The sequence below is a fragment of the Puma concolor genome, chromosome C1 (genome assembly GCF_028749965.1).
Source record: "Puma concolor isolate L17-30 chromosome C1, mPumCon1.1.hap2, whole genome shotgun sequence".
Taxonomy (NCBI): Eukaryota; Metazoa; Chordata; class Mammalia; order Carnivora; family Felidae; genus Puma; species Puma concolor.
The window spans coordinates 214329628-214345468 of NC_141674.1; the positions used below are offsets into that span (position 1 = coordinate 214329628).

Consider the following 15841-nt stretch of genomic DNA (forward strand, 5'->3'; position numbering starts at 1 on the left):
CCATGGGTATCTTCCCCCAGGCTCCCAGAACCAAAGAGCTCTGGCATCCTTCTGGTCGCCTGTGCCCATGTCTTTCCAACCCAGAGGTACTGCCACAGGCCCAAGGACCCTCCAGGCACAGAGGCCATGTGCAGGAACTCCTTCTCAGGTCCTTCAAATCATGGGAAACTTATGGCCAAGAAAATGGGATACAGTGTTATGTCATAAGTTTAATCCATTACATTAAACTCTAGATAAATCACTCTTCAATGACTCAACGTAGATGATGCAATGTAGACAACTAGATAAGACACTGTACTATATTCACCGTATTACATTTATTTGTTAATAAATTTCTCAGGTTATCTTTAATCCCTCATTTGTTGTTGTCATTGCTAGTCTGTATCAGAATCTCTGCCTTCATAAAGAAAACTGTAATGGTCTAATAACCACCTCCTCCCAAACTTCACTGCAGACCAGAATGTCTTCTTTTGAAATCCTCACTCAGTGTTGTTCCTTAATATTTTGAGGACAGAAATTTGTAAGTGTCACCTTGGTACAAGCAAAGGCCATGTGTTCTAAAGCCCCATGTGTTGACCTTCTGGGGACTTACTAGTCCCAGTGATGTCTACATTATCTCCCCTTCCAGCCGGAAAACTCAAATGAATGTGAGGTGTGCGGTGGACACGGGATGCTGTTCTGCTGTGATACTTGTTCAAGGTCCTTTCATGAGACATGCCACATCCACCCTATAGATGCTAAAAGGTTGGTGAGACCTGGCCCCCTCTTGCCCTTCCTTCTTGTGGCACAGCTCCTCCCACCATGTGCATTCATCCTGCAAAGTTTGACTCCGGTTGTATGTGTCTTGATGCAGAGCGACCAGAGTCTTAAAGTATCAGGATCCAGAAATATGGTCCAAAGCTGTTTACTACTGCCGGAAGCAGCAGATTAATGGGAAGCAAAAACTCTTCAAGTGGTTATTAAGTGTAATAGAAAGAGATGTTACCCCCACTCCCCCCACCAGGTCCCAGACCCATGAACTTTGATGGGGGTGACGACACCATACATTAGCTGTTGGTTTAAAGAACATACCTGTGATGGGAACATTAAAAAGTTGACAAATCTGGGGTTGTGGTGAGCCTTCAGAAGGCCATTTATACTGCATTCCTTTGCTTTAAAATCCCAGCAAATGTATCTTTGGTCAGAGCTGATGGTATGTTGGATAACACGGAGACTAATAAGGCATTCTGAAAGTGGTAGTGTGAGCAGAATTGCTATGGCCAAGGAGGATGGATGATTTCAACCAGGATTGTGTCTGTCCCTATGAAGACAGAGCATTGCCCCTTCATAATGGGAGAGTCTAATGTAATCTACCTTCTCCCAGGTAGTTCCCAGGGAATGGTGTCATCTCAGAGATTCAGCATAAAGCTCTGTAGTTGGGCAATGTGCAGAGGCAGAAGACAGGTCTGCTTTATTGTTGAGCCCGTGTATAGGCCCCAACCTCACACCATGGATATTTGATAGTGGGCCCCTCAAGCAAGCACTGGGGTAGCCAGGGACAGAGGCAAATGGCATGTCTAAGAAGGATCACTGTGTCCACTTGATTATCGAGAGCTCTTCAGCACAGGTAGCCTGGCAGAGAAGAATGGAGAATGAATCTAGAGGAATATGGCAGATGTCTGGCACTACTCTGTTCATAGATTTCCTTTCCAAGAAATTTCTGCAGTGCAGATTCTAGGCACAGATATGGCAATGCCAGAGGAGAGGATGCCTATAGCTCTGTGGTCTTGTGCTAATTCAGCAACATTGAGAAACAAGAGCTGGTTTCCTGATTTTTACTATGGTCTGATTATTTTCTGAAGCCCAAGACTCCAGCGCTGAAGGTACCAGTTTCCAATCCTCACAGGGCTCATTACTGAGCCCACAGTGGCTCAGATGAGAACTCTTAGTTTTGAGGTGAAAGACCATCACCCACCATGGCATCTCACTCAACAAACGGTCGGTCCTGGTACCACAATTAGTGGGAGGGGTGCCTGGCAAGGGTGCCCAAATGGGGCTCTCGTGCAAAGGAGTGTCCAAAAGAGAAGCTGGATAAAAGGTGGAAACCACCAGTCATTCCTGAACAGAGGGCTTCAGCAGCTATAGAAACAGTGGCTGATTCACAGAGCACCTACCTTTGCTGACCTTATGCCCAACCTTCCAGGGACCCATGGAGTTGCATCATCTGCAGGGTAAAAGCTATTAAGGAAAGGTACCCACAAAGCCAGGTATGTCACCAGGAATCAGAGGTCCTGAAGAGGCGGATGCTGCCTGAGGAGCAGTTGGTGAGTTGAAATGTAAACCTGAAGTCTCCTCCTTTCTGTTGACTTGAGAGAAGCAACACAGTCTTGCAGGGGCTGGAGGGATGGTGCCCAAGGGTGAACTGCTGTTCCTTGCTGTGCTTTGATCACATGACCTAACACTAAAGTTTGTATTCCAAAGAAAATTCCCATTCCATGTTTGTTTCACAGACCACAGGTCTGGGAGCTGTGCATTCTGTCCGAGCATACTTACACCTCATTCTCTCTAAGCTGCTTTTTACTTAAAATCTCCTCTATCTTTTGCAGAAATGTGAGTTTGTCCTTTTGAAGGTCTACTCCTGTTCAAAAAGCTCCTTTTTTGCCTCAAAACCGCATTATGTAAGTAACGGCAACAAAGCCCCAAACTGGCATTCTCAAATTTGTGAGATGAATCCAGTGGGTACCAGTGTTATTATCTTTCATCTTATTGATGGATGTCTGGGTCAGGTTACTCAGCCCTTGGCCACTTAGGCCGCTGTCACAAGGTACCACACACAGGGCGGCTTAAACAGCAGATGTTTAGCTTTCACATTTTTATTTTCATTCATTTCTCAGCTGGAAGTCCAAGATCAGGGTGCCAGTGTGATCTTACAGACTCCCAACTTCTCTTTGTGTCCTCACAAGGTGGAAAGAGAGGAAGAGAGCTGTCTGGGGTCTTTTTATAAAGGCACTAATCCCCTTCGTGAAGCCCACCCTCACAATCTAATCATCTCCCAAATCCTCACCTCCTGACACCATCACAACGGGGGTTACAGGATTTCAACCCGGGAAGGAGGGGGGTGAGGGGGAGGTAGGGAGGGCACAAGCCGTCCATCTGTAACAGCGGGTAGACTGGGAACAGTGCTAATAGCCTGTCCTTTGGCACTTTGACCAACAGGGTCGAGGGGCATCTCATGGCCTGAAAAAGCCCATGTGGCTAAGCAAAATCAAGAAAAAGCTGAATATGAAACTGTACATCCGAGTGGAGGGGTTTGTGCAGGACATGAGCCTCATCTTTCAGAACCACAGGGCATTTTACAAGGTGAGCGGCTCCCAGGGCGCCCCTCTTTCTGTCTTAAAGCCACTCTGCCTTTCATGGTCTTGTATCAGGGAAATGTTGCAGTTTCCCTTATCGTGTGGCCAGCCCACACAAGTACAAATTCTGGAAGTATTCTAAAAGCCCCGTGGTCTAAGGTGGGGAAAATTATAACAAGCCAGAAGGTGTCTTTGCAAACATGACCTTGGGACCTCATCGTTTACTCACTTGTAGATACTCAGTTTTTGCCCACAGAGAGCAGTAGACTGACGACCTCCTTCCAGAAGAAATGGAAACGCATGTTTTCCTGGACCTGGGTAGCTATGTGCGTGTCCCAGGAGTCTCCACCTTTGTCCCGGGTTCCTACGCTTACTCGGCCTAACTAAGGGAGCCAGTGGAGGGAGACTGGGTGCCGAGGCACAGACTCTGCCCGTGCACAGTTTGCTGTTGCCACTGTGCACCTGCCTGCTGGTATCCGGCCTCTCTGGGATGTGCGGACAGCGACCTCCCCCTCACACCCGGGCAAGTGCCTATTTCCATTGGTTCCCAGGGCTGCAGTCCAGACGCAGAGCATGGGAGGCTGCTTCCAGACAGATCCCTCAAGGCCATGGTGCCAGGAAGGGCATCCCTACAGGCGCCAGGCCTCCCAGATCACTCCCTTGCTAGAAGTGTGTTGTAAAAGGCAACTAGTGTCTCTTTTCTCTAAAGGAAGATACCCAATCAAATTTCTCAAATTTCAAAATCCTGGATTTCTTTATATATGAATTTTTTAGGGCTGTATCAAAAAAGTAATAAACAAGGAATATCTCAAGGGGTGAAGGAGGAAAGGGGACATCATGAATCTGCCTTCAACATTTCCGTACCACCGTGGTCATGCAAGGCATAGGTGCTATGTGAGAAAATCAAACAACTAGAATTTTGGGGAAAAAAATGAATTGATACGTCTCTGATGAAGAATTGGACTATAATACAGTACAATTTTTTACATCTCTGAGAAGAGATGATCTCTGAGAGAAATGATCAAGTTATCAGGGAACATAAGCTACTCTTAACTGTATTAATTCTCACTTAACACGTGGGATCGTCTAAAATGAAGCCTGGATTGTATGAGACAATGAGAACCAAACTCAGCAGCAATGGTTACTCTTGTTTTTGTCTTTGCTTTTCCAGAACAACCAGAAATTCATCAGACTGGGAAGTCAAGTAGAGGACGTATTTCAGAATAATTTCAGAAAGACCTTTGCAATTCAGGAAAGAAGCGAAAACAGTTCTCAGTCGGAGCCCCCTCTTTTATAAAGTAGCCCATCCCCCCCCCCTATCGTTAGCAACTACATGATAAAGCGCTGTGGTCAAAATGTGAACATTTTGCCTGTTGCTGTGCAAAAAACTTTTTCAAACATATTTTTTGTTGCCATTTCCACTCATTTATTTTTCTAAATAAAATCTAAAATTATCCTGTCAAGTTATCTTATTGAATTATTTGGAGCGAAATTTACAATAGAAAACATTGGGTCTTTCCACAAAGGCTCATCTTGTGTGCTTCCATTTATTTGAATCTTTTATTAGGTCCTTGAGTAAAGTTTTTCACCTCTTCTCTCCACACAGGACTTATCTGTTTCTTTCTTTCCTTTTTTTTTTTTTTTTTTTTTTACACTCTCAGGTAGTTAATATTTTTTCATGTTATTGTGAAAGTGAACTTTTCCCCCAATATATTTTATTACCAAATATTGATCCCTAATAGAAAGCTACTGTAATTTATATACTGTGGTCACCGATTACCTTACTGAATACTGGATAGCATCCTTCTTTGCCTCATACCCAGTGGCATCAGGAAGCAGAGTAGCCAATTTTCAATTCACGGATCATAATTGGTTCAGCTGATGGAAGCATTCCTCACTCAGGCCTGAAATCTCCGACAGTTCTTGGTTCTGTTGATGAATGGCTCTGCCGTGGCACTCTTGTGACCTTGCACGTCTCCACATAAACCACATAGGCAGAGTTTAACTGCCGCTGATTCGATCTGAGTCTTGGCAGACGGCCCTGCGATCATTCCAGAACACGAGAGCATAGGAGGCTGGTGACATGTCCCACTCACCGCCTTATCTTGCAGAGGTTATCACGACACACTCTCTCCTCAGGCTGTAAATTCCAATGAGGTGTGAGGCCTCTGCCTCTTGTTTTAGACTCCGGCTGCTGGGCCCCGTAACTGCTCCACTGTGACCTGAGCGTGTGCTGCATCTCAGGCTGCTGCAAATGCCACGTCCCCTTTTGTTGGGTGCCACCCCACGAGACAAAGGACATGGGGAGCGGGTGCCTTTGTTCTTCTTGCTTTTGCTGTCTACATAAGTCATAAACTGTCTGAATCTAAAAAAGGTGCATTGTTTCTTTACCAGCCAGATCAGTCAGCCTTGCTGGACAGGTTCCCGGATCCAGCATCTTCTGGCTAGAGCACCTGACAAGGAGTACCCCAGATTGGTAGCTGGTTCAGAGCACACACTACGCCCTTCAGGGAAATACTTCAACTCGGGAATGATTGCCTCCAGCTCGTTCCAAAGGTGACTCTCCAACACACCACTTCATTCAATCATGAAATTTTGTTGTTGGAATGGGTCATTTTGAAGATGAAATTAATTTACGTATGTGAGGTGTTTAAAATCATGTCAGAGGGGCGCCTGGGTGGCGTAGTCGGTTAAGCGTCCGACTTCAGCCAGGTCACGATCTCGCGGTCCGTGAGTTCGAGCCCCGCGTCGGGCTCTGGGCTGATGGCTCAGAGCCTGGAGCCTGTTTCCGATTTTGTGTCTCCCTCTCTCTCTGCCCCTCCCCCGTTCATGCTCTGTCTCTCTCTGTCCCAAAAATAAATAAACGTTGAAAAAATAAATAAATAAATAAATAAATAAAATCATGTCAGAGACACATGAATATACCACTGTGGCTGCACACAGTAGGGATTCTGTATTCAGAATGTTAATTCAAGCAAAAGGAGGCATTTCTAGTTGTCTACTTAGCTAGTTGATAGATACTCAGACAAATGGAGGCCATAAAAGCCAAAATTGATAGCCCTTCCCAAAGAGACCTTTGTCTATTTTCCAAGGTAACGATGCTCTGAAAAAAAAAAAAAAAAAAAAAAAAAGAGAAAATTCTCATGTCCTTAAAAGATTATTGAATATGGACCCTCCGCTAATTCTGGGGCGTGAAACGTCACGATGGCCTGATTGAAGAGGTTCAGGCAGTAAATGTGGTTTTAATCTCCCAGTACACCTAGTGGGAGAAGTTTCTTAATGCAACTGATGAGAGTGTTTAGGGGTGATTCAGAAACAAATGTGACTCAAGCTCTGTCTCCCTTTCCTGATGTTATGACTGAAAGGAGAATGGTCTCCTACACAGGTAAAAAGTTCGGGGGTCCTGACAGAAAATAAACTTTCTGGGGCTACAGTTAGCTAGAAAAATTCAATAAACTCCATCGCTGACCAAGCAAAGCATTTTATTCTTGAAGATCTCTCCTTAACATATTCTATTTTTAGTCCTTTGCCTCCTGATAAAGTTCTATTTTTCATTTAGATTTACCTTTTATTTATTTTTTAGAATATTTTTTAAGTTTATTTATTTATTGAGAGAGACAGAGAGAGAACAAGCAGGGGAAGGGAGGAGAGAGAGGGGGAGAGATGATCCGAAGCAGCCTCTGTGCCCAAAACAGAGAGCCATCAGAGAGCCCAAAACGGGGCTTGAACTCATGAACTGTGAGATCATGACCTGAATTGAAGTTGGACATTTAACCGACTGAGCCACCCAGGCGCCACTCGATTTACCTTTTAAATGCTGCCTCTTTTTTGTTTGCTTTGTTGAACTGCGGGGATCAGTAATGTGGATTCATTCTTTCACTATTATCTAGGATTGGTTCTTTTCAACCTCCCATTTTTATTTTGTGGCAGAAACAGTAGTATTGTCCAAATATCATATATATCCCCCTAAGTTTTCCAGCTCCTTGCATTAGGCACGTCTAAATGACTAAAACACCAACCAATGTATTATGATCACATCATTTGCAAGCTAATTCACAGAAAGGCACTAAGAATTCCCTGTGTACCCTCTCCTGCCACGTTGATTATGGAGGCCTTGTTTTGAGATGAGAGAGCCTAGAGATTGACCCCACCTGGTACTTGACCCCACCCCAGGAGGGCTCCCCGATCCACTGTGACTTTGAGTTAGCAAGAAGGAAACTTTGTTGTCTACACCACTAAAACTCAAGCGTTGTTTATCGCCATAGCGTGACCCAGAAAGAGCTGGCTGACATGTATTGGAGACAAGAGAGAAAAGCACTTGTAGCAGTGGGTGTTTAGGGTGTACGACCAGGAAGGGTAGAACATAAGACTGGATAATGGAGGGGCGCCTGGGTGGCTCAGTCGGTTAAGCATCCAAACTCTTGATTTCAGCTCAGGTCATGCATGATCTCACGGTTTGTGAGATCCATGAAATCAACAAGGAGCCTACTTGGGATTCTCTCTCCCTCCCTCTCTGCCCGTCTCCCTCTCTCTGCCTCTGTGTCAAAAAAAATAAATAAACTTAAAAAAAAACTGGATAATGGAGACTTCATTGACACGGAAGCCCTCTCCTCTGATCAGGGCGTAAGGCCCTGGCACAGGCACCCAGATCTGGTCATGTCTATGACTGAACCGGCTCTTTGGAGCTTGGACAAAAGGATGGCATTTAGCAAATGAAGTGGAGAGATGCACCAAATGCCTTAGCCTAGTACCGAAGAAGGGGTCAGAAGGCTCAGAGAGGTAGGAATGTTCACGTGGGTGGATCAATGAGACCTGAAGACATGCCATATGGCTTGTGACCCAGATGAGCCCGGGGGACATTCCCTTTACAAAACGAATAAGAGCTGCGTTGTGTGGGAGTGTTGGCATTGTCGAGACCCTCACTTTTGCCTCTCATCTATAAACCAGAGGTAACACCAATCCAGACCCAATCTCCCCAGACCCCTCCTCCTACTCATGGCCTAGAATACCACAGAGCTCGTTCCCGCAAGCAAGAAACAACTTCTCTTTTACCAATTACAAATGTTCAGATTCTATCTCATATAACAGATGGCCCACTTTAATAAAAAAGATTAATCTGGACTCTTTAACACCTATTATCTTACCTTTGAATGATCTCGCAGACAACTGGATTTAATGTGTTGTGGAAATTTTGTTGAAGATTCCTTTGCATGCCAGGAATCTGATTTGCACACATTCTCTTCTAACAGGTATGCCAGGAGTAAAAAAGTGTCTCTAATACCCATGAGATTTATAAAGCACGAGAAGAAAATAGTAACTTGTACCTTGAAGAGCGGGAGATCTTGATATTTCACACAATTCACAGTCAGAATTGAGACATGTTGAATATTATTTCTATTTTTCTAAAGAAAATAAACAGCTATGGGACTGAGTTCTAGAAATCAAAGGTGGTAATTCTAGTTGTTCTTTTATTTTTTTAAGTTCTATTTTTATTTATTTTAAGAGAGAGCAGTGGAGGGACAGAGAGAGGGAGAGAGAGAGAGAGAGAGAGAGAGAGAGAGAGAATCCTAAGCAGGGTCCACACTGTCAGCATAGAGAACGGCACGGGGCTGGAGCTCACAAACCGTGAGATCACGACCTCACCCGAAATCAAGAGTTGGCTGCTGAACTGAACGAGCCACCCAGATGCCCCTCTAATTGTTCTTTTAATTTGCTATTTGGCATTGTGGAAAAAGAAGGAAGGGAAAACCTTAAACGTGTGTGCTTTGGTTTCCTCATGTATAAAACAGGGCTATCAACATTTGTTCTGCCTTACATTTCCTGATCATGGTGAAGTTAAAATGCAATTTTTTTTTTCAGAGTCCTTTGGTAAACCACCACATACTCAAGGGCATTGAGAAAGTCGAAATTCAGTCAGAGAAGCAAAAACCTGCCCTGCCATTCATGAGACTGCAATAACAGATACAGAGAAAGCCAGCTGCAAATTTAATGGGAAACATTCTCCTAAGAACTTGCTGCAGCTATAAAATGTCCTAACAACCCTTCTTTGAAGGACTAGTGCTTTCTTACTCACTGAGGAACTTTGTTGTCAAAATCCACACACTCTCAGAAACTTGTTGTTTGAAATGATATCAGCAAGAAAGAAAAAAAGCATTGCACACTTGCTCAGAAGGTTTAAGTCATTTTTTAAAATGTTTATTTATTTATTCATGAGAGAGAGAGTGTGCGCATGAGCAGGGTAAGGGCAGAGAGAGAGGGTGAGAGAGAATACCAAGAAGGATCCATGCTGTCAATGCAGAGCCGGACTGGGAGCTCGATCTCATGAACAGTGAGATCATGACCTGAGCTGAAATCAAGAGTCATCCACTTAACCGACTGAGCCACCCACGTGTCCCTGAGTTATTTTGATAGAAATGGAATCTTGATTCCAATCCAGGGACACAGCTTCCAATACAGGGTTTCCAAAGACAACATTTCACATTTTCCTAACTTTGTAGTTTTCCAGCGACAGGCCCCTGGGTTCATTTCACAATCCAGACCTGATCTTGACACAGCTCAGGCTTGGTTTGAACCTATCAAATCACTGCATCCAACAAATTATGCTTAAACTCCACCCTTTCCCAAACCGTATAATCACTATCTGTATCTTTGTTCGGGGCAATGTCCATGGTTCTCTGGTGTGTATTCCTCTCTCTTGTTGCAAGGAGTCAATAAATCTGTTGAAATACAGGCTTGTTTGTCCCTGGTAATCTTAAACTGATTGAATCAGGACAACTTGCTGGAGGACTTCCATCAAAATCTAAAACTTGACTTGGCCTGTGGCTGTTTGACTCCTTTCTTTTTGACAGTAATTAGATAGCAGGACTTCTGAGCTTTGGGGGGGTTTTGACCAAATGATAACAGTATTATTACCCAGGAGAGAAGTACTGAGCATTCTGTGCTCCACAGAAGATAAAAAGGTAGAAGAGAATGAGTGTGGACAACACCGTACAAATTCCAGACTTCAGTATTAATAGGCATGAAATAGCTAATCACAAAGCTCTCATTTTATGAACATGTGTCTATAGCATCAAAATATGAGTGCATCTATTCAGTCAACAGCGGCCATACTATTAAATATGAATTTATAAGGATTTCTTATGTTTTTGCATAGGTAGTAGGACAAAGAAATGCAGAGAATGGGGTTTTAATATCATTGATTCATTTTCATCTGTTTGGTGCTTAGAGTAAAAGGCATCAGGAAAAAGTAGCTCTGAATTCAGATTCCTAAAATCCTCAAACCCAAGACTTGCATGCCTACCTGACGTACCTTTTTCATGTTTACTTATTTATTTTGAGAGAGAAAGAGAGAGAGAGAGAGTCCCATGCAGACTCCGAGCTATTGAACCCACAGGGCTTGAACCCACGAACCGTGAGATCAGGACCTGAGCCAACACTGAGAGTCAGACACTTAACCAACTGAGCCACCCAGGAGCCCCCACAATTTTTGATGGTGAGCTAGAAGCTTCCTGGCTCTCTTTTCCAACATTTGTTTCCAAATCGTTGTCACTGATATTCTCTAAATAAATGAATGAGTTTCCTTATTAATTGCAGTGTGTGTGACCCCCTAACATAGAATTCAAGGAACAAAGGTTTATAAAGTTGGCCAGTAATAGCATGCTGGCTGAAACAAGTTTCCTAAATGAGACCCCAAACTGGTTAATGTCCTACAAGGCAATAAACCCATAATCTTTGGTATTATCTTTTCTACCAAACAAATAATATGCATCTCTACTGGGCAAAAAATCTATAAATTAACATGTAACCTCACAAAGTCAGGCCCTAATTAATAGTAAATAATAAATCAGGACATGCCTTTCACCTTATTGCCTTATTGCCAAGTGTGGATAATTTTTCTTAATTGCCTGACTGACCTCAGTCTGCCACTCTGAGAGAATATTACAATAATTTGATTAACAACTTACAACTTATTTTTTTAATATGAAATTTATTGTCTAATTGGTTTCCATACAACACCCAGTGCTCATCCCAACAGGTGCCCTCCTCAATGCCCATCACCCACTATCCCCTCCCTCCCACCCCCCATCAGCCCTCAGTTTGTTCTCAGTTTTTAAGAGTCTCTTATGTTTTGGCTCCCTCCCTCTCTAACCTTTCTTTTTTTTTTTTTCTTCGCCTCCCTCATGGTCTTCTGTTAAGTTTCTCAGGATCCATATAAGAGCGAAAACATATGGTATCTGTCTTTCTCTGCATGACTTATTTCACTTAACATAGCACTCTCCAGTTCCATCCACGTTGCTGCAAAAAGGCCATATTTCATTCTTTCTCATTGCCAAGTAGTATTCCATTGTATATATAAACCACAACTTCTTTATTCATTCATCAGTTGATGGACATTTAGGCTCTTTCCATAATTTGGCTATTGTTGAAAGTGCTGCTCTAAACATTGGGGTACAAGTGCCCCTATGCATCAGTACTCCTGTATCCCTTGGGTAAATTCCTAGCAGTGCTATTGCTGGGTCATAGGGTAGGTCTATTTTTAATTTTTTGAGGAACCTCTACACTGTTTTCCAGAGTGGCTGCACCAGTTTGCATTCCACCAAGAGTGCAAGAGGGTTCCCGTTTCTCCACATCCTCTCCAGCATCTATAGTCTCCTGATTCATTCGTTTTAGCCACTCTGACTGGCGTGAGGTGATATCTCAGTGTGGTTTTGATTTGTATTTCCCTGATGAGGAGCGACGTTGAGCATCTTTTCATGTGCCTGTTGGCCATCTGGATGTCTTCTTTAGAGAAGTGTGTATTCATGTTTTCAACAACTTACAACTTATAAAGGCTCAGACAGTTAATAGCCTGGTAAGGTTAGAGGTAAACTGTAGAAATTAATACACTGCTATAACTTTATAGGCTTGTAGAGAAGTTAACTGCAAAGGTGATATTTATTCCTCTATAGAAATTAACCAGCTGTACACCTAATTTAGCAATCTTACTTGGACATTCCTTTTTACCAACTATATAATTTTCTGTTTCTTAATGCTCCAGAGTCCCTTTGAATTTCCTGCTGATGATTCCACGGGGTGACCTAGAGGTTCCTGGTCTCCTCTGCAGTCCTCCCCTCCAGGAGGCTGCTGTGTGTGCACAGAGCAATCAGATCCACAGTGTGCAGGCAAGGAGCCAACATAAAAAGAAATTCCTTAAGAAAACTATGAGAAAGACCAGGGAATATGATTAAACTCTTGGAACCCCAGTCTGCTCTTTGAATTCAACAGACCCCCTTGGTTTTGGTTAACACTGTTTCTGTCGCCATCACCAGTAGCTGAGAAAATTCCCCCAAGTTGGGCAGTTTTGCTATATATCGCTCTGCCTTTCCTAACACCTCGCTTTTCTGTTTCTTATCCTTCCAACTAATCCCTACACATTTCCTCTGCCTCTATTTCTTGACCAGGGCAACACCGGAAGATGGATCCCAGAATGAGTGTGTGGATCAGAGCCCTTCCCCCTCCCTCCTTGCCCCCAGCCCTACTCAGCATCCCTCGCCAACCCAGAACCTGTTTCCATGAGTAACAAATAGACTCCTAGTGTTCAAGAAAATACACATTTGTTAAGAACAGACGGTGAGAAAAATAAACTTAGTTTTTGCTTATGAAAAATATAGCAAACAATTAAAATGAATCTTTTTGCTGGAAAAAAAATGTGCATTTTGACATTAAGTTATCTTATTTGCTATTACACATGGCGTATATTTTCAAATTAATTTTGTTCATAAAATCCATGGAAGAGAAACAGTAACTGCTTGATAAAAGTTATAAATCCTGGGGGAGGGCGCCTGGGTGGCGCAGTCGGTTAAGCGTCCGACTTCAGCCAGGTCATGATCTCGCGGTCCGTGAGTTCGAGCCCCGCGTCAGGCTCTGGGCTGATGGCTCAGAGCCTGGAGCCTGTTTCCGATTCTGTGTCTCCCTCTCTCTCTGCCCCTCCCCCGTTCATGCTCTGTCTCTCTCTGTCCCAAAAATAAATAAACGTTGAAAAAAAAAAATTTTTTTTTTAAAAAAAGTTATAAATCCTGGGGGTGCCTGGGTGGCTCAGTCAGTTAAGCATCCGACTTCAGCTCAGGTCATGATCTCACACTCCGTGAGTTCGAGCCCTGCGTCGGGCTCTGGGCTGACAGCTCAGAGCCTGGAGCCTGCTTTGTGTTCTGTGTCTCCCTCTCTCTCTGACCCTCCCCTGCTCATGCTCTGTCTCTCTCTGTCTCAAAAATAAATAAATGTTAAAAAAAATTTTTTTTAAGTTATAAATCCTGTAACAACGAACACTTGCAGATGTGTCTGATTGGTTTTCCCCCTTTCTTCCTTCTAAAGGGAACACATCTGCTTGCTATATTGAAATCAGAGCATCTGGAACAAGGGTTCTGACTCTGCCTTTAACTCTCTATCTGACTTTGGAAAAGGTTCTTAAACATTTATGTGCTAGAGTTGCCTCATCTATAAAACAAGGATAGTAATAGTTATTCCACCTACTCCTTACTGATGTTTGAGAATTACGAGATATTATTTCCAAAATTATTTTTGGAGTATAAGCTAATGGCATGCTGGAGAACTCCTGTTAGAAGGACTTAGTTGGGCTTTTTAGATATTTCCAAGTTTCATATAACACTATGTGTATCAAAGCAATCAAAAATTATTTACCTTTTTCGTGATCTACAGATGATGGGGGTTAGTTAAGGCAGAAATCAGTACCTAAATTGAAGACATCAGTAGGAATAGTTGTGTGTGTGTGGTTTTTTTCTGACACCAACTGTGCAGTGTCTTTTCCAATGGGAATTAGGTCATTCCAACACCAGTCAATTCTCCAGCTCTTCACCACCAACTGGGTGTTGAACAATTCAATTCCATTTTGACACTGCCCAGAGTTTGCACAGACCACACAGCAGAAGGGCTCAGTCTTATGTGACTGCCCCCCTTTCAGACACCAGCTACAAATGGGGTCCAAGCTACCCATGTTTCCACCCACAAATTATAAATTTGGGGGTTCCCATGATGCCCCCTAGGTCTAATAATTTGCTAGAATGACTCAGAGAACTCAGGAAAGTGCTCTGCTTATGATTACAGTTTTATTATAAAGAATACAACTCAAGAACAACCAAATGGAAGAGATGCATAGGGCAGAGTATGGGGATGGGGCGGGGGGGGGGGGGGTGCAGAGCTTCCATGCCCTCTCCAGCATGCAACCAACCCTCCCAGCGCATCAGTGTATTTACCAAGTTGGAGGCTCCTGATCCCACTGTTCAAGGGTTTTTTTTAATCAAGGTTTCATTATGTAAGCATGATTGGTTAAATCATTGGCCATTGGTGATTGAACTTAATGGCCCACCTCTTTTCTCCCCAGAGGTCAAGGGGTGGAGCTGAAAGTTCTAACCTTCTAATTAGCATAAAGACATTCTTATCACTCAGGAAATTCCAAGGGTTTGGGGAGCTCTGTGCCAGGAGCTGGGGACAAAGACCAAGTACCTATTTTTTGTTACACCACAGCAGGCATGATGGCGTGAAAGAAAAAACAGAGATACGCTGGTTTGTTTCTACTCTGACATTTATATATGAGCTCACATGCTCAATGAATAGGGCCTTGTCTCTCACATTTCCCAAAATGGCACATGAGGTAAATGCAGAGAATGTGTTTCCAGGGTGGACAGGACCACAGGCTGTAGAGTGCGCTCAAGTACAGCGCATCAGGAAGCAGGAGCTCCGAATTCAGATGTCTGATGGTCTGCAGCCCCAAGTCACCAGTCCTTGCCCTCCTCATCCGGCCCATGTTCCTGTCCCTGTGCTGAGCTCAGAGCTTAGGGAGCTCTTCCTCCTCGCTGGATTCACTTCTGATCACTGCACATAGAAACAAAACCCCTTATGGTTTTAATATGGGGCCAAGGAACCAACAGGAAACCCCATAATAAGGGGACACCAGGAAAGATCCGGCTGCTTGGGTAACTTCCGGGCAGGAATGTCCCTGCTCCAGATGGTGCCATCTTCTCAAGGAATCCTGTGGCCCATAAGTTGATGGTGCTCCAGTCATTCTCACCGGACACTGTGTAAGGATAAGTGGCCGAAGTGGCCAGTTTTGCTCATCTTGCTCCCCATTTTCTGGCCACTCACTTTTTTCCCCTTCCAGCTGTCTCTCCCCATTTCCCTGCCTCTGCCTCTCTTTCTGGTGGTTCCTTATCCTCTTCTCAGCCTCGGGGTGTTTTCTCTTCAGGGCTTTCCATTTCTGCCTCTTATGACCTGATGTGCCTTTTGTCCCCTCACCTCTTCTTGCCATCTTGCTCTACACATCCCTGTAGAACCCCCCCCCCCATTTCAGTACATCCCCACTCCACGCCCAACTTTCGTCTGTTGGGCAAGAGCCCCTTTGCTGTGCACTGGTCTCCCTCTCCTGCCTCCCCGGGCCACCTCCTGACACTGTGCTGCAACATACACAGCATCACCACATCAGACTCCCTCAGCCAGCCTTACTGATTACTTCAGGT

General features: G+C 44.0%; 1 protein-coding gene and 1 long non-coding RNA gene across 5 annotated transcripts in view; one reads left to right on the forward strand and one right to left on the reverse strand.

Annotated features, from left to right (window-relative positions):
• Positions 1 to 4795, forward strand: part of SP100 (SP100 nuclear body protein) — a 102498-nt gene extending 97703 nt beyond the window's left edge. For 3 of the 4 annotated variants that reach the window (XM_086719893.1, XM_086719890.1, XM_086719892.1), the window contains 5 exons: positions 629 to 744; positions 2183 to 2303; positions 2586 to 2657; positions 3196 to 3339; positions 4504 to 4795. In XM_086719893.1, coding sequence (XP_086576019.1) covers positions 629 to 744; positions 2183 to 2303; positions 2586 to 2657; positions 3196 to 3339; positions 4504 to 4629 — 579 coding nt within the window. In that variant the 3' untranslated portion in view covers positions 4630 to 4795. Of the gene's footprint in view, positions 1 to 628; positions 745 to 2182; positions 2309 to 2585; positions 2658 to 3195; positions 3340 to 4503 lie in introns of those variants that run through there. The other variant, XM_086719894.1, reaches the window with a different exon arrangement.
• Positions 4796 to 14466: 9671 nt separating this feature from the next.
• The window catches only part of LOC147578726 (uncharacterized), a 29726-nt gene continuing 28351 nt past the window's right edge, over positions 14467 to 15841 (reverse strand). The window contains exon 3 of the long non-coding RNA XR_015254345.1: positions 14467 to 15200. This is a non-coding gene — a long non-coding RNA (uncharacterized LOC147578726). The remainder of the gene's footprint in view (positions 15201 to 15841) is intronic.